Genomic DNA, 19084 nt, shown 5'->3' with positions numbered 1-19084 from the left:
CTTGTCCCTGACCCCCTGTCCCTACATGGCTGGCTCCTCTGGGTCCTTCATGTTTACACTCAGATGTCACCTGTTCAGAGTGTCTTTTCCCAACTAAAGATCACCCCTCCTCACCAGAGTATCTTGTCACCCTGTTTTATTTCCTACATTTTCTTATTTATGCATTTGCTTAGGTGCTTTTTGTCTGTCTCCTCCTGTTCATGTAGGCTCGGGAAGCAGGAACCCTATGCATCTAGTTCCCTGCTGTATCTTCAGTGCTTGCAACAGTAACAGTGCTTGGTGATGAGGGAACAGGAGGCAAGCTGAGGACCAAGCAAAAATGGACACCCCGCACCCCCCCTCCCCCATGGGATGTATGTGACATTCCTCAGGCACTCCTGGCTGCCCTAAAGGACAAAGAAATAGTTAACCTATAGAGACCACAATCCTGCAAGACTTGAGTCTCCCTCAGTTTACAAATGTCTTAGCAGTTTACAAGAACAAAGCTATCAGTAACCTCACTTCCAGAAGGAAATGTAAATACAACTGAATGTCTTTATAACCTGCAGGCCATAGACAGATACTTCCAGGAATCCAGGAAGTTCCCAACTATCTTCATGTTAATGCCTACCTAAGAGGAAAAACAACCTTAACTTGACAATAGCAAGCCCTCTGGTATCCTGTGAGTCTTCTTTAACCTATGAAAGTACTTTCTTGAAACCTCCCTTTTTCCTCACCTCCCCCAACCCCATTGTATATAATCAGCCAGCCCTCACAACCTCAGGGCAGCAGCTCTTTCTGCCCACGGGTCCTGTCCCTGTGCTTTAATAAACCACCATTTTGCACCAAAGAATTCTTTCTTGGTTGTGGGCTCCAGACTCCACCCTACTGAACTTCACCTATATTCCAAAGCCTCATCACTTGGTACCAACAACGCTCTCAGTAAGTTTTTTGTGTTTTGTTTTGTTTTGTTTTTTTAAGGAAAGAACTTAAATGATGAGTCTAGGTTTTAATCCCCACAGTCTGAATCCTGAGCCCATGCCCCAAACCACCATGTCTGTTGCCTCCACCCCATACGTTATTTAACTCTGTCTTGCTCATTAAGCCTTCTTCCTATTCTGTTAGATGCTACATCCCTGCTCTTGCCTCCACCAGGACCTAGCATTGGCCAGGTGTGTGGCCATCTCTTGACATGTGGCCAGGCTACATATGGCCCACAGAAGGCCCAGTGCCTCTGTGGCCGGTAGATGGTGCTGTTGGAAAGAGAAAAGCAGTCCCCAGGGCTTTTAAAGGAGGGCTGGTTGGTACAAGACTGGTTGGGAGTGTGGGAGATGCAAAACCCTGCCAACCAACCCCCTTGTCTTCCAGCCAGCTCTAGGTGAGAGGCAAATGTTCACGGGAGAGAAGAAAGAGCAGGAATGGGTAAGTCCAGGCCTGTTGCCCACTGGCCAAGACATCTTGAGTTAATAATGGCAGTGGGGATGGAGTGGGAGGACATGGGGATATCGCCCACTATACTACTTCTGTGGCTGAGGACCTGACAGTTTATGCTTATACAGGGCTAGCCTGGGGACCTGCCTGTTGATCTAGCGTCCCTCACCCAACACATACACTCATGCACAAGCAGAATGGGGCTGTGGAGAGGGCAGGCAGTGATCACTAAGTCTTCTGGGTACACAGTTTTTCAGAAAGTTCTGCCCATTTCAGCCTTGGGTTGCGAATTCCTCCAGCATAGACAGTTTCATCTGCTTTCCCTCTGTGTTCCCATAGCACCAAACATCATATCCTATACATGCAGGTACACAGTCAGGGTGACCAGCTTGTCTTGGTTTTCCTGGGACTAGTTCAGTTTTAACACCAAAAGTCCTGCATCCTGGACACCCCCTCAGGCCCAGGCAAACCAGGATGGCTGGATGCCCTATCAATAAAAGAAGCCTCTTTCGTCTCTGCCTCAGAAGGCATGGTGGTTGGCTGACTCTGAGAGTGCCTATGATCTCAGTGTAGTTGGCCCCATAAAGACAGGCAAAGAGCGCAGCAAGGCCCAAGGGCTGTCATCTAGGGCTCTTATGTCGACAGGAGATACGGGTAATTACACATAAGGTAGCTGCAAGGGGGAACAGACACCTTAGAACCTGTGTAGGTACACCTGCTGGCTCCTTGACATGGAAGTTTTTTGGGAGGAAGTGAGTTTGAAACCCATGGGCTGACAGACACAAGCAGAGGGAGAATCCTGGGTGAAAGTGAGAGAGGCAGGTGCAGGTGGAAAGGAGGTTTTGATGGGTTGTCAGGTGCACATGTACATGGAAGAGATGGACCACTCTGGCCCAGGAGAGGAAGGAGGTCGAGAAGGCAAAGAAGCAAGGAATAAAGGGGAGAGAGGTGTTGTAAACCTGGACTGGGAAGATTGGTTTTGGAAGTTGGTGAGGAGTTACTGTAAGATGCCTCTCAGGGATGAAGTGTTTGGGCCCCCAAAACATGCTAAGAAAATACCTAAATCTGGGGGAGGCACTTCCCATTACTTACCTCCTCCTTTCCTTAAGTCTCAAGCCATGAAGCACACTGTGCTGGTCCCTAGGGCCTCCCAGCAGTGTTCTAGAGGCCAGAGTAATTTTCCCTGTCTTCTGACCTCAGGGTCTGGCCTTCTGAGTCTTGCTGTCCTAGTAGGCTCCTCTGCCCCTGGGTCCCAATTTTGCCTAGGAGACCTAGATGAGCTAGTTGTCTTAGTGCCAGACAGGTTGGAAGGAGGCTTAGCTCTTACACTTGGTATCACTCCTTAGTTGTATTCCTCCAGTTCATGGGAATGTGGCACACCCAAGGGAAGCTCCTGTCACCAGCAAACAGATTTCATCATAAGAAAGTTCTTAAACTGAACCAAATTGGTAACTTCTGTCTATCATTCCCAACTATGTCCTTTGGAACCTCACAGAAATCTAATTCCTCCCTCACAAAAGCACTTAAAATATTGAGAAGAGCTATCCTGCTCCCTTGGGTATTTTCTTTCCTAGCCTAAAGAAAGAAATCAATAGTTTCTAATACGAAAGTCTTCAGGCCATTGTGCTATCAACATGGGTCTCTTCCACCAGGGTCTCCAGAGCCTGGTGTGGTGCCTTGCACAGAGTGGGTTCTCCATAAATGTCTACTGATGTTTTCTTGACACATTTCTTCTTGACATGTGGAGCCCAGAGGTCCACTCTTGTCACATATTGAGTTAACTGTGTCAAAACTGAGATCAAATCAAGACAAAAGAACAAAAAATAGTTCACAAAACTGGAAGATTTCCAGCTGAAAGTGGCAAGAAGCTCACAAAATGAGGGTTAAAAGCTCAGTTGATAAAGCATGAGTACATTGATCTCTATTAATGATTAACCACTAGATGCCTATATTCCTTTTAGGGGAACAGTGTTGCATAAACTTACTTGTTTGTAGCCAATAGGCTCAGGAAGCTGTGAGGTCATGCTGATGTGAGCAAAGCTTGAGTTCACTTATGGTCAGAGCCCACATTTTGGGGAAATCAGGATAATTGTAAATTTCTGTTATGCAGGTATGGATGTTTGGTCTAGGAATATATTTAAACTATGGGCTCCAGTTTTGTTTTTTCCTTAGTGATTGTCAACTAGAACTTAAATCCAGACTCCTGTTGGTAATGTCCCTATCCCTCTTTCTGAAAGGCTTTAGTACGAACACCTGGGTCCTAACTGTCCCATGTCGTAGGCCCTGATCCCCTCAGTAGCAGTGTGGGCAGAGCCTGGGTCAGAGCTCTGTGAGCACGAGGAAGGTATGGTGGTTCTCATGGCAGAGTTTGATGAAGGCCTTCTGGCTCCTTGACGTCTGTTCCTTCTACAATCTGTAGGTGTGTCTCTTTCCCATCTCCTGAGGTCTTCCCTATAATCAGCAGGCTGTCCTTTCTCTGATATTGCTGGACTCTCTACTTGTCAGCCCTGCAGTTCTGCTTAGCGTCAGAGTGTCCCATCTTGGACTCCAATCTGTGTACGCCTTTAGTGCTGGAGAACAAAGACATTTCTTGGGCTTGAGCCAGGCTGGAGAAGTGTCATGAACCTCCATCAGCCCAGTTAGAAGCTCTACTGCTAGGAGGGCTCTCTGGAGCCTCTTTGCAAGTTGCAGCCCCAGGGGAGCATAGGCTTATTCCAAAGTCAGAAACTGGAAGCAATAACTTATTCCAAATAAGCAAAGAGGCAAAAGAACTGTGATTCAGGCACCTGGAGATGTTCAGGGACTTGGGATATTCAGGTTTTGGACAGGCCCCCTAAGCATGTGTGGTCTGTGGAAAGAAACTCTCTATCTCTGCATAGGGGTGCTGCCTGCCTATTCACCACTGTCTCTCCAGCATCTGGCACAGCACCTGGCACTTGGTAGGTGGATGAATAAATGAATGTGAAGACAACTTGGAAAATCTCTCCTGTGTGCCACAGGCACTTCCTCATGCAAGTAAGAGCTCTGTTCTGGATTTGACAGGGACTCCAGTTAAAATCTTTACTTCACCACTTACTTCTTTTGTAAGGCCAGACCAGTTCCCTAATAAAGATAAAGGGTCCAAACATGGACCCTTTGACCTGCTGCCAGGATTCCTTCAGAGAATGTGCATAGAGTTTGGGGCCTGTGTTTGCCATCTGCAGAGTCAGTGAGTTCTCAGGGCTTCATGTCGCTGCTTGAAAGCTTCCCCCAAGTTGCCTCCTGCCCCCTCCTCTCTTGCCTTAGAAAATCTCTAAGATTAAGAGACTTGGGTGACTCCAATGCTGCAAGGCCCTCAGGTCAGCCAAGCAGTTCTCCACTGGGCATACCCATATGGGCTGACTCGGGGGGAGGGGGGGCAGGGGAGTGAGTGAGGGGCCCCTTTAGCTCTTAATTGGCTTGCCCTTGACATAAGGGTCCAGGTCAGGCCTCAGGGCACCCCTGAGGAAGCAGCTATGAGTTCTTTTATGTAAGTAAGTCTTGCTTCTGCTGGACCCTTTCAGTGAGAGGAAGTGGGTGACATGGTGCAGGGAGGTGACCTAGGCTGGCTGTGGCTTTACTGGAATCTGGGATAGCAGGACAATTTTGGTCCTTGAGTCTATTTATCTCAGAAGCATGCTTAGTTCCTCCTTCTAACAGAGATATGATGCTTGTAAGATATCATGGTTTCATTGGGGACCCCTTCCTCCATACAACTTTCCTCCTCCCCATTTGAGCCCTTTCCTCCAAAAGCAAGGATCAGAGACGGAAGAAGCTGTAGTGGCAAGAATTCTGGATGTGAAGTTCTGAGTGTGGGCAGGTGCCAGGCCCTGATGGATTTTCCCAGGTGGGAAATGTATGCATAAGTGAGCCCATGGTGCATTGTGGGTGGGGGTGGAACAATCCAGGTGACCTTCCAGGAGGCCTCTGTCAACATTGCTGTTCTACGCAACTGTGAGGTCTGTTTTTCATTCCTACACCAGACTGTCAAAAAAAAAAAAAAAAGAAAAGAAAAAAGAAAAAAGAAAAAGGGAAACATAATCATAACAGGGATGGACTGTGGTTGGGCAGTGGGGAGGAAATAGCACACATCAAGTCAGATGTCAGCCTTGGAATGAGCTTTATTCTATATTTTACCTTCACCAGGGAGAAGAAAGCAATGAAGCTGGAGAGCAGAGCAGCCTGCACCACACAGACACAAATCACATCTCTAAAGAATGTATGTGAAATTTTAGGGCCCAGAGCAGACCAGCCATCAAGCACAAAGATTAGTCAGGACCCCAGACATCCCATCTCATCTGTCCTTATTGGATGTTTGGATTCAATCATTTATATACTTCTGTTTCATTTTTAAAAGCACAAGTAACATTCCAATGTCCAATCATTTGCTGTTCTTTTTTAGGATGCATAGACAAAGTGACCCGATTTTTTATTTCTGTAACACCACCAACCTCTTCTCAGTATCCATGGTGGTGGTGGTGGTGATCCGTGCATAGTCCATCAAAAGTCAGCTTGTTTTGAGGCTCGAGTGAGAGACTGAAGCTCTGAATGATGAATGGAAGCATCCTTGGCTGTTACACACTCAGGGCTGGATGAGTTCGTGTCCCACAGGAGCTGAACAACTGCACTATTCCTACAGTTGAAACCTTCTGCTAGACTGCTGAGAACAATACTTATTCACAGAGATTGATGAAATACAGAGAGAAATGTCTTCAGAGACAACAGACCCAGTCCTGGAATACTGAAGAAGCCAGGAGGCAAGAACAGTGCACACAAAGGTACTCACAGGTGAAGGTTACCATAGCATGGGCTTCAGTTAGGTTTTCATCTGTTGGCCATCTTCTTCTTGACCCCAGATGGCATTATGAGATGTTACTTTCCCTTGCCAGGGGGTAAGCACTTCTCCTGGACTTTCTGTGGACAAACTTCCACACATTTTGTCTGAGATAACTCCTGGCATGGCTCCACACACTGAGGTGGGCATTGGTCTTGGCCTTGCTGTGGGCAACTCTCTTGGTTTAACTCCTGGCACTGAGGAAGACACACCTCCTGAACTTGCACTGGGCACTTCTCTTGGCAGGGGTCCTGGCATGGAGGGAGGCACACATCCTCAGCCTTTGCCTGGCACTGCTCTTGAGTCTTTTGAAGACATGGAGGAGGCACACATGGCTGCTTGCACTGCTGTTCATTAAAGGACATCCTTGGGTGGGTAACAGAACCTGAAACAAACACAAGATTTGAAATTAACTACAGTAACAGTACCAGGCTGGGTACTGGGAGATGATGGGCTGGTAGAAGGAAATGGGGAGTGAATGATTATACATCCTAAGAACTTATTTGTTTGCTGTTTTATTTTTTTATCCTTTTCTCTTTTCTATCTCTACTTCAGCTGCCTCTGACACCCATCTCCTAGATGGGAATAGTCTCATAGCTCTTGTATAGATGCCCATAGCCCAATCATACCTGACACTCAGTTCTACCACAGGTTTTCCTTCTCATCTATTTGGCTAATCTTTTTGAAAATCAGGTACAAGACACTAGAGAGAATACACACGATGGTGTGAGAGGCCAAAGAAATGGCAAACCACTAAAAATCAGTGGAAAGTACAGTCCAGTGGAGGAAGAGACCAGCCTCCTGAAGGCAGAGAATCAAGGGAGAGGGAGAGAGGGCACAGATGTCCCCACTTACCTGTCTTCAAGACTCAACAAAGGACATGGATTGCAGGGCACAACAAGGTAGGGACTTTTATATAGTGGCTGGTCCTGCCTCCTGCAGTACTGACTAGCCATGTGAGCTGATGTCCTAATTGTGGAGTCACCATAACGAGCTTCCTCTGAAATTGCCCATGGTTTGAGTCACTGCTTGGGATGCCTGTTAATCAGCCTCCATTTGGATTGCTAGGTCCTCACCAGACCTCAGCAGGGAGGAGCCCCTCTCAGATCTCTCTCATTAGAGGTAGCAGCAAAAGAATGTTCATAAAACGTTATCTCAGTCTGTTAAACTGGAACTGGGTTCCTTGTCTGTCCAAACTGGTTCAGGATGTGGTGAGAGATAAGATCCACCTTACTCATCTTGTCTTTACCCATGGGAAGACTTTATGCCCAAGACCTGGGGTCTGTCTGGGTCAAGAGCATGTATGGCCCCTTTCAGACATTTCCACTGGATGTCTCTTCATTGAGCCTGGAAAGTCACACTTCCAGACCCAAGGAAGATGGCTTGTCCTAAGGCTCCAAGCACACAAAGGACCTGGAGAGAGTGATTTTCCTACATAGAAGTCTTCAGAAAAATTGGAGTAATTTGTTACTCTTAGGTTGTGAAGTAAGGTGGAGGGAAAGGGGAGGGAGAAGGCAGGTAATCTTCATCTTCTCAACTTTGATTTATGACATTTCTAAAAGCGGAGTTACAGAGTTTTCACAGTGACCAAGAAAATAGGATGGAACAAGGTTGGTTTGCCTCCTTACCTTCTGGAAAAACTTTTCTTAGAACTTAGGTCAATAAAAGCTAGGGGGATGAAAGTAAACGTTTCAAAGCAAACACACCCAGTTTTCTTCACTTCTGCGCCTCTTTCTGGGCTGCCACTTCTGTCTTGTGTGCCCCCCCCGCTGTGACTTGTGAAACCCTAAGTATTCTGCAAAGCTTCACTCAAGTCTACCTTCCAAGAGCCTTTGCTGATTACATTAAACCAGAAATGAATTCATCTCCTTCTGAACTCCCATAGTGTCTATTGTTGGTGCTGTTTATATGATATTTACTATAGTTATTAGGAATTCCAGTTACTTATGTACAAGATATTATTAGTACCTTGGGTTGTAGGGTCCTAGAGAGTAGGAGGCTAATAAGTGGAAGATCAATGACCATATATGGAGTGAATGCATTAATTAAGGAATAAGGAAGGTGAATGTAGGAAACAATTGGGTATAGAGGAGTGTATCATGTACTGAAGGATAGGAACACATTTGTTTTCCTATGACCATATATGGAGTGAATGCATTAATTAAGGAATGAGGAAGGTGAATGTAGGAAACAATTGGGTATAGAGGAGTGTATCATGTATTGAAGGATAGGAAAACATTTGTTATGAAAGAAGCCCCTAGACCGTAAAGTGATGGCCTTGTGCTTGTTTCCTAAAGTTGGTCGAACCCCAGGGAGTTTAAAGATGATGGTGGCCCCCTTAACTTGAAGGAGTGTGCTTAGGTCATTTCCTAAGTAAAGTATTTGGCTAAAATCAGATGTTCCTTTAAAGGTTTATACAGTTTTTGGACACTTGATCCCCCAAATAGTTTTTAAAAGGAAAGCTGGGGACAGACCAGGTGACATTTTGGTCTGTAGGACTGGTGCACAGAGGATTGATGTAAGAGGCAGGTGCTAGGGGTGGGAGTGGTCACAGGCTGGCCTAGGGAAGTCATACTGATGTTCCTGTGAGGCAGACCATCTTCTGGGGGCTAGGTGGGAGTAGGGCTGGGTGGGATGAGGAGAGGGATTTGGAAGACCCATGGGTGTATCTGAAGGGACAAGGTCATTTGGAGAATCTGGGAATCAAGTGTAAGATTGGGGAGCTCTCCTCCTTTTCCTTCTTCTCTTTTTTCTTCTCTTTCCATTTCTCCTCTCCCTCTCCCTCTCTATCTTTTGTATGAAATGTTGACTAAGAAGCAAGGTGACTCTGTGGAGTCCTAGCAGACAAGAAATTCTCCATCACTGGGTTTATTCATTCATTATTTCAGGCATTCATGACCCTGCTTGAATACGGATGTGCTGAACAATGAAGAAAGCAGGTCATGTTCTCATGGAGGAGGGTGAATGCAGTTTAGGGAGAGGCCAGAGTTCAACTTCTCTCAAAGGACTCTCCTCTGCCTCACAGTGAGCCGTGATGACAGTGAAGTGGGTCTGATGTAATCACAAGGGTCCTTTAATGTGGAAAAGGGGGCAGAAGATCTAGTGTCACAGTGAGGTGATATGAGAAAGATTTGACTGGCCATTGTTGCTTTTGAAGGTGGAGACCATGTGCCAGGAATGTGGTTTAGAAACTGGAAATGGCAAGTGGACTGATGGTGCACTAGCGCCTCCGGAAGGAGCGATAGCCCTGTTGGCATTTTTATTTTATTTTATTTTTTTAATTTTTAAAAATTTTTAAAAGATTTTATTTATTTATTTCAGAGAGAGCTAGAGAGAGTGCACAAGTTGGGGGAGACAGGCCGAGGAAGAGGGAGAAGCAGACTCCCTCCTGAGCAGGGAGCCTGATGGAGGACTCCTTCCCAGGACCCTGAGATCATGACTTGAGCTGAAGACAGACACATAACCAACTGAGCCACTCAGGTGCCCCGATTTTGATTTTAGCTCAGAGAGATCTATGTCAGACTTCTGACTTCCAGAACTCTAAGATAATATACTTCTGTCATTTTAAGCCACTAAAGTTATGGTAACTTGTTATAGCAACAATAAAAAATTAATACACCTTCCCAATGTCTGCAGCTCTTGGGAAGTCTCAAATGAAGATGTAAAATCCTACTTAGTGCTCCCTCATTTAAGTATCTACTCCCTGGCATGTCAACCCCTCAGTCAAAGACCAGCTCTTGGTGATGCATGGGAAAAGAACTGGGCCCAGAGCCCCAACTGACCTGGGTTTGACTCAATTACAAGGAGTTGGTGTATCCTGGATAAGCTACTTAGCTTCTCAGAGCCTTGATTTCCTCCTGTTGGGAAGGGAAGATTCCTTGTGAGGAATAAATTTGAGAACATATGCACCAACACTTAGGGCCGTTAAGCTACTTATAGAATATTAGTGTCATCTGACTCTGTTCAGGACTCAGCTCCCTCATGAAGCCTTTCCAATTCTCTCAGTTCTTATTCCATCTCCTTTACTTTGTCCCCCCCAGGGCTCCATCTTTTCTTATGCTTTTCTACTCACTAGGATGTAGTGGACAGTATACTGCACAGAGTCCCAGAGACCTGGCTCTGTCCCTAACAAGATATGTGACCTTAGGCAAACCCCTGACTCTTTCTGGCCTCGCTTTTCATCATCATTAAAATAGTAAAGGTAGCCTAGTGGTCAAGCAAGGTCCATTGCAGCTTTGATATTCTGTGATACTCATGAATGATTAGCCTGGGCATCATATGACTTTGTAAGTATATGAATGCATGTCTGTGTGGAGGGGCGGGAATGGGGCAGGGGGCTCTTCCTCCTTGATTAGGTTATAACTTATAATGCACCTAGTCTTCTGTCTTCTGTTGGTGAGAGTGGCCCAGCCAGGTGATTGAATGACCTTAGGTGGCCAATCTTTTCCTAGAGTGGGATTATTTGGGGTTCAAGTCCTCAAAATCAACCTTAGTGGTCCAGTATCTGGGGTTGTGGCCTGGACAGCTTTGGGGTGATTGTTCCATCCTACATCTTACGATAAGGTGCCTAAATAGTTTCTTTAACCGTCTCCAGCCCTCCAGTGAGACTGGGGCTAATCTGATTGAATGCCATCTAAGATTTAAGATTTTAAGATTTTAAATTTCTGCAGCTGTCATTATTGGGAGCCAGGGTGTAATTTTACAGGGTCAGTAGAAGAGAGTCAGGTGTGTGCAGGACATGCTCCCCCCCCCATTCCCATCAAATAACTATCTCCTTTGTTCAGATCATAAAATTTCCCAGACTCTTCTGATTCACTCGGCTGGCCTGTCTGCATATTATAGGGCAGTGGCTCTGATAAAGCCGAATGGTGCAGAATGTGGCTCACCCCGTTCCCTGGGAACAGGTGCCAGGCTCCTTGTGGGCTCCTTAGGGAGAGTCCACACCACCTCACTTCCCTGCCTCCAGTGTTGCCCACACAGGGTTGTGGGAGGGGCTGTGGGTCACAGGCAACTGCACCCAAAGGGGACAAGACAGGCCAACTGATTCCCCCTCCTTGTTTTAGCCCAACATGTGCTTTAAATAGGAGGCCCTAAATTATTTATCAGCTGGATTTTTTTAAGTTGAGGCAATTGAGGTACGAAAGTGTTGAGGGCCTACTTCCAGATCATGTGGTGAGCTCATGTCTGGACCAGGCAATGGCCCATGTAAAAATATTTAGGACACATATTTAGTATTGGGGATTCTTTATAAACTTTAGGGAGGCAACAAAGATGCAGAGCAGCCAGTGGTTCTTAATAGTGTCAAGGTGATGAGGAAGTATACATAGGTATACATCTTCACCTTCGGGGGTTCATGGCCCCCAGGTTAAAGACTACTGACACAGGAAATGGGGAGAAGTATATTCCTAAGTTGTTTAGGTTAATATTGGTCCTCAGTCCTTTTCCCCTTTGTCCTGCCTCATCATGGCCTAAGTTGAGGTTAGAAATCTTAGACTCTTCCAGCAACCAACTCAGTGTGATCTTGATTAAGATGTTTCCCTGTCTGGAGCTGGGTGTCCTCACCCAGACAACCGAGGCACTGGGCACATTGTGTGCCACACCCGGCACTTACACACAGTGATGCAAAAGTCACATCTGGCTCCTACTATGATTCGTGGGCTCTGGGACCCAGTTTGGGAATGGGATGGAGGGAATGACCCTATAAATCTACTTGCCTTCAAAGATAATTGCCTTCCTTTCCTTTAACTCTCTTCTTCCTCAAGCCCACTGCATCACACAGCAGAACAGAAGAACAAAAGACGTGTGCCATAGCAGATGGGGGTGAGGACTCCAAGCGCTGACCAGGTTCTTGAGTGTCTTTGTGTCCTGGCTTTCTAAGTTCAGTTTCCCATGCTGGGGCTTTGCATATACCATCTCACTGGTCAGTCCTCTCTACACCTCAGTGAGAATTTTCTTCTCATTCTTCAAGGGAAGAAACAGACCCCTTCTCCCATTGAGGTGACACCATTTGCCGGGGCCTCACAGTTGAGAGTGTAGAGCTCACTTTGAATCCACATCTTTGTGATGAAAAGACATTTCCCTTTACCATACTGCCTTCCAAAGTGAGACATCTGCTCAGAGGCAGGCTGCACTTCCCAGGTGAGGCTGGGGGGAAGGCTGGCAGGATCTGCCTCCTGTAACCCAAGGGAAAAGTGACCAATGCCAGGGATGCCTTTTTCTCAGCCGCAGGACAGCCATATTCAGCGCTGTCCCCCTCTCCTACCTCTGAATTCTGGGAATGACACATGTGGTGATGGTAAACAACACAGTACCAGGACCTCAGGCCAGAGCAATCTCTTCCTCTTTGGAAAAGTGCATCCAAAGCCACTGAACATGCACTCATTTATTGTTACTGATGTCTGTTATGTGTGCCAGTCTGTTCTCAAAGAATTTATAACCATTGTAAACAGATGGACAGAATATGGTGGGATAAGTGTTACAGGAGAAAGTGATGGATGTTTTGAGATCATAGAAAGAGGCATCTGACGAGCCTGCAGGGGGCTGTGGGGGAAGTCTCCTGGAGCAAGTGACCTCTGAGTTGGGTTCAGAGGGAGATAAAGACTGGCCCAAGTGAACCATTCAGAGAAGGACTCGGTGGAAAGAGGAAGAATGATAGAAAACAGACAAGTGTAAAGTCACACAGGCCAGAAACCCTCTGCTGTGCCAGGAAGTGCCAGCGGTTACCTGTTGCTGGGCTGCACAGTTCTAGAAGGAGAGAAAAGTGGCAAGGTAAAGCAGACAGACAGGTGGGGGCCAGCTCTGCAAGACTTCTGCGGGAGTCTTTTAAGCTGTTCTTTAGGCAAAAAGGAAACTTTTAAGGGTTTTAAGCAAGGGATTGACATGTTTAGATTAGATTTTAGACAGCCTGTTTTGGCTGCCTTACACTGGACGAAGGACTAGAAGGTGAACTTGGAACCTCAAAGGCCAGTTAGGAGGTTCTGGGTGGTGTAGGTGAGAAACTTTTGGGGTGTTTCTGGTGGGAAAAGCACAAACCGTCAGTCTGAGCATCATTCCGTGCAGCCTGGGAGAGAGCACAGAGCTCTGTAGGTAAGGGGTCACAGGTTTTATGCACCCGGTGCCGCTGAAAATACCCTGCTACGCATTTTACAATCAATTTGTGTCTTAGCATCTTTATGTGTTTGGCAACTGACTTACTGTATTGACCTATTTCTTTACTGAGCATCAACAGCTGTGGCACAGAAGCAGTTATGACTTGTCATCATCAATAAAGCTTCCCAGGATGTGCCCGTGCTCGTGTTCCTGGCTGGAATATTTGATCATGTGGAAGCAAGATGGGAAAAATAGGACAGGTTTGGTAACTGGCTCTTTGCTGCCATCTCCCCAGCTGCCATTTGCATGTGGGGAACACATGAAAGTAAGCTCTATGGTGCCTTCCAGCTTCAGAGCTTCAAAGCAAGACATCCCTGTGATTGTGTGCCAGCCCTTTCATATAGCACTGGCCCAGCTCACAGCACCGCCCCCAGCTGTCCTGGTCTGGAAGGACTTACAAGTCCTTTTGTAAGGCCAGCTGTACACTGCCTGCTTCTCAAGAAACCATGATGGAAGGGGGTCTGTGGTAGAGTTTTCTTAGAGCTTTTCCACGAAAGGAGAGGTGTGGTCCTGCCCTATCAGAGTTTCTGTGAGCCATCAAGACTAACATGGCACAGTTTCTCGTGGTGCCATTCTTCAGGTGTTGCTTATTTATTTATACAGCCCTCTACCATTTGGGGCAGGGCCCTGCTGCCTGCCGCTGGGGCTGGGAGTAATTATGGCCTTCTGCAGGGAGGTAGCATACTCATCACGTTCTAGCCATTTTCCCTGGCATTGCCTTTGATCGAGCTTTTTGCTGGGAAAGTAGCCATTAAGAGATGTGTATCTTTGGTTTCATTTACATGGGAGAAGGGAGAACTAAATTGGCAAATGGATGGTTTCATGTTCTCAGAGAGGGCCTCCACCCAGTCTGTGCCCAGAGTCCTCAGAGCCACTCAGGAGAGCACCAGACCTGACCCACACTGCCATAGAGCCACTGGAGGCCTGGGACTGAGACCCTACCCCTCAAACGAAGGCACCCATGGTGTGGACTCAAGTGTAGGAAGATATTCTTCTTTCTTTCTTTTTTATTATTTATTTATTTATTTAGTAAGTTAGTTATTTAGTTAGTTCATTAAGCAAATGTAAGGACTTTGGTGGGTTTCTAAAGTATTCATGATTATATAATTTTTTTTCTATTACATGAGAAATAAAAGCTTATTTATGAAAATCCAAAGACTAGTGAAAATAAAAATACTCCACTGGTTATCCATAACTCTATTGTCCTAAAATAAGTAGAATGTTGACAAATTTTCTTCTATCATCATCATCATCATCATCATCATCATCATTCGTAGAAGTTTTTGGTTAAACATAATTGCTTTTATGCTATACATCCAATTGTGGCCTTTTTTCCCTTTAATACATTTTAATAATTGCATAATGTTTCATCAAGTAATAGATCCAAGTGTATTTGATCAAATTTGTTAGATATTTAAATTATTTCTAAGTCACAATGTGATAATCAGCTTTACATAGCTTTTCTTTTTTCTATTTTGGAATTATTTTTCTTTACACAGATTCCAAGATGTGGTACAATTGGGTCCAAGGACTGAATCATTTTATGCTTTTGACACATATTTCCATATTCCCCAAATTCTTTCCTGAAAGGATTTTTGTCTGTTTATGCTCTCATCAACAGTGGCACACTCTAGCACTGGGATTCACAGATTTATTATTTAAAAGTGATCATTAAATAGATGGAAGAGGCTGTCACATTATAATGCTATTTCCTCTCTCTCTTTCCTTCATCTTTTCTCCTTCCCTCCCTCCTTTGTGATTTCTACTGAGGTTCAAGAGTTGTCCATCTTTTATCAACAGTTGACCACAGGCCCCTAATGCCCTAAACTAGGCTTCCAGAAGTTCCCAGCATCTAGGAGGCATATCTCTGCAGGGCCTCTGAGACACTAAGCCCTCTTCATGTCAGAGAAGGTAGTAGTCTTATTCTGGAAAATGAGGGGTTGCATGCCTAAAAGGCTTGTCTAGCTCTCATGTCCTAAAAGTCTGTTTCTGCAACTACCTAATTATATGACTTGGCCTGGCCGAGGTCCCCGGTGTCTTGGGCATGTTTTGGACTATCTGTTCTTACTGCACCTTTGTGGTCCTGTACCAGCTTCTAGACTCAGAAGGATGGAAAACTGTTTGTGTGCCATGAATCCATAGGTAGCCACTCTAGATTTAGCCTCTCTCATTTCCTCTTACTGTGACAACAGAGAATCCTAAACCTAGTTCCACTTGAATGTTGTGGGTTGCGATGACAAACTAGTCTGTTTGGTGTGGCAAAACTCTCTTATTCACTTGGCCACAGGGGTAAGCTCATGTACTCCTGGGCAATCAGGTTTCTTTCCCAGAAGTAATAGGCACATCTCCAGCTCAACTCATCAACAAGCTGGGTCTGCACCTGGCCCAGGACTTACCACAGGGAGGGGGTCCTAGGAGGAGAGGAGACCCACCCTGAAGATGAGTAGAGACTGGTGGAGATGAGGGAGATTGAAATGGTGACCATGCTCCCAGGCCCTGACACCCCATTTCCTACAGTTCTAATTCTATGCACCCTCCCTATTCTAATACCCTTCCCAGCAAAGTGAACTGATCTATATTCCCTTTTGTGAATTAAGCAAGGTTGATGTGGACTTTCCCTAGCCACTTGTAAATAATTCCCACTTAACATAACAGCTGTGAATACTTTTCCTGTTCATTCCTAATCGAGGTGCTTTCAGATTTATCCTTTCTTTCGTGTGAAGGTTTCCTTTTGAAATTTTGTAGATTCACAGGAGGTTGCCCTAATAGAGATCCCATGTACCCTTCACTGGAATTCACTCCATGGTGACATGCTTCATAATTATGGTTCAGTATCCAAACCTGCCAGCTGACATTAGTGTAATTCACAACTTCGATTTGGTTTTTTATTATTTATTTATTTATTTATTTATTATTTTTTTATAATAATATTTTTTTTATATTGTTAGTCACCATACAGTACATCCCTGGTTTCTGATGTAAAGTTAGATGATTCATTAGTTGCGTATAACACCCACTGCACCATGCAATACGTGCCCTCCTTACTACCCATCACCAGCCTCTCCCATTCCCCCACCTCCTCCCCTCTGAGGCCCTCAGTTTGTTTCTCAGAGTCCATAGTCTCTCATGCTTCATTCCCCCTTCTGATTACCCCCCCTTTCTTTATCCTTTTCTTCCCTTACCAATCTTCCTAGTTCTTATGTTCCATAGATGAGTAAAACCATATAATAATTGTCTTTCTCTGTTTGACTTATTTCACTTATCATTATCCCTTCCAGTGCCATCCATGTTACAGCAAATGTTGAGAAATAATTCTTTTTGATAGCTGATATATTATTTATTTTTTAGAGAGAGTGAGCATGAGTGGGGGAGGGGCAGAGGGAGAGGAGAGGATCTCAAGCAGACTCCCCATTGAGTGCAGAGCCCTGATGACGTTGGGCTCAATCTCATGATGCTGAGATCGTGAAGCTGAAGCCAAGAGTCAGAGGCTCAACTGACTAAGCCACCCAGGTACCGTTGTTTTTTATTTTTTTAAAAGAGTGCCTAGCTGTGCTTATAGATATGTTAGAACCTAAATATTGTACCTGATGAGGAAGAAGGGTACAGGGCAATTATGTTCAGGTGTGACATGTGAAACCTGGGTGGGTGTTGTGTGTTCCCCTCTTGAGTGCTGGCTATGTCCCAGTAAATCAGGCACTGGACACATGTTACCTCCTAAGCCTCATGACAACCCTGTAAGCCCACTGTTAGCATCAGCATTCCTTTTACAGAGAGAAGGAAACCAAAGCTTAGAGCAGAGCTAGAGTTTAAACCCACACAGCCTGCTTTCAGACTGTTCTGCCCAAGCATTATGCGGTGAGATTAACAGCTGAAGGTGGAATTTTTCCTGAGCCTTTCTGGACTAGACCTTTCCTCAACATCCCACTCTTCTTTCGCCCTTTTGCCCTCCTCCTCTGTCATGGCCACTTGGGCTCCTGAGATGAACCATTGTTAACAGCCATATTTATGGCTCTCTCAATTTGCATGCCCTGGATGAGACCCTCAGGAGATGCCACATCCCTGTATGCAGCAGGAGGGGCCAGAGGGGAGGCCATCTTCAAAAATTGTTGATTTTAGAGTGCCAGGGTTCTAGCCTCACTCTCTAGGGATTGCTTCTTGGTGGTTTAGTGCTGGAAAACAACAAAGAACCCTCAAACTGCCAAAACAAAAACAAAAACAGAAGAAAGCCTTGTACAGCAGAGGAACACGTTTACTTGTCAGTTCATGGCTTCAGCTTTCAGCACAAGATGGTGAACATGGTAGAGATGTTGGAGGTAGTGGGTGGAGTGGTACCTTTGGTGCCTCATTCTGGGGGTGGGCAGGGAGATGGGCATTTAGGAGGACAGGGCTTAGAACAGGGCTTGGGGGGGCAGGGAGCTGGGCATGGAGGAGGGCATGGTGGGGGGCATGGTGGGGGGCACAGTGATGGGGACGGTGGACACTTTGGTGGTGCTGGGCACTTTTCCCGTGGGCACTTTTCAGAGCACCGTTGCAGCAGCTTCTTTAAACAGCTAGGCTGGCATTTGGCTTCACACTTTTGTTCACACCTGGGATCACAGTTCTTGGGCTCATTCTTGGGTTCACTAGATTTATTTTTATCATCACTTGACATTGTTTTTTGATTTTCTGGGCCCTGTAAAGAAATACGCAAGAGGTTGTATGTGGGAGACCACACTGCAAGGTGGGAGAGGAACAGCAAACCTTCCCACTAACACCTCCTGCCCATCCTTGCTTTTATGAAGAAACTTTCCTGGGATGGTTTCGGCTCTAGACCAAATTCTCATTTAAGGGGTGTCCTCTTGTCCTTGGAGTGGATTGGTGACATTTCCTGGTTTCTTCACCCTTACCCTGCTTTTTGTTCACTCACCCTTGTCTCAATTCCATATCCCCCAGCAGGAGTTCTCAACCTAGGGTCCTGGAACTACCACCCCCCAATGATAAAACCATATTTAATCATATGTTATCAATATAATTGGTATCTTTTGTAACTCCATGTCTTTTAATTAGTTTATTTAAGTACGTTATTCTGAAGTTATGAATTTGGTCAGACTACTAAAGGCATCCATGGCACAACAAGGGTTTTAAATAATCCCTGCTGGGCTACCTCCTCGACCCTCTAGAGATAGAATGAGAGGGTATATTAGTGGGTTGAGGGACTCAAGACACTTTTTTCATTCTTGTGTTCTCCCTAAGCCCTCAAAGCCTTGAGAATTGCTTTCTTCACTTGAAAACTGGGGATGGGAAGGTAACTGAATCTCTACCGTGGCTGGACTCTCGTAGGCCACTCTGTGGCCCCTCCTCCCCGTGATTAGAGAAAGGGAAGAACTGAAGAACGGAGTTGATGAACTGGGAAATTCTAATTTCTCTGAAAATATTAATGTGAGAGCCACAAAATATGATTTTAAGGAAGAATTTTCCCCCTTCTGTTAAGTTTTGCCCTGAGTTAGGTCCTCTATGGATGATTTGACTTCTAGATATTAACAGGGTTTTTCAGTCCCTGACAATACTTGCAAGTTGTATCTAACTGGCACTCCTTTGATTTCCTTCAACAATATAAAAGTAAACGTTTATCTAATTTAGTTTTAAAAGCAATATGGCTCTCTGGAGAGATAAATCATTAAGTAAAACTCCAAA

The 19084-nt window shown here is 45.4% G+C and overlaps 2 protein-coding genes across 2 annotated transcripts; both read right to left on the bottom strand.

Moving 5' to 3' along the window:
- Positions 1–6300: 6300 nt before the first annotated feature.
- On the bottom strand, positions 6301–6627 carry PRR9 (proline rich 9). The gene has a single exon (XM_045790666.1). It carries the CDS (start codon positions 6625–6627, stop codon positions 6301–6303), a length of 327 nt encoding a protein of 108 aa, XP_045646622.1.
- An 11126-nt stretch (positions 6628–17753) lies between these two features.
- Positions 17754–18062, bottom strand: LELP1 (late cornified envelope like proline rich 1). Its single transcript, XM_045790644.2, has one exon. It carries the CDS (start codon positions 18060–18062, stop codon positions 17754–17756), a length of 309 nt encoding a protein of 102 aa, XP_045646600.2.
- Between the last annotated feature and the right edge of the window lie 1022 nt (positions 18063–19084).

The sequence above is a fragment of the Ursus americanus genome, chromosome 12, assembly GCF_024610735.1.
Source record: "Ursus americanus isolate L20-20 chromosome 12, mUrsAme1.1.p, whole genome shotgun sequence".
In the NCBI taxonomy this organism is placed as follows: Eukaryota; Metazoa; Chordata; class Mammalia; order Carnivora; family Ursidae; genus Ursus; species Ursus americanus.
The sequence above is the reverse complement of the archived record's forward strand: the minus strand, read 5'-3'. Positions and strand labels throughout refer to the sequence as shown.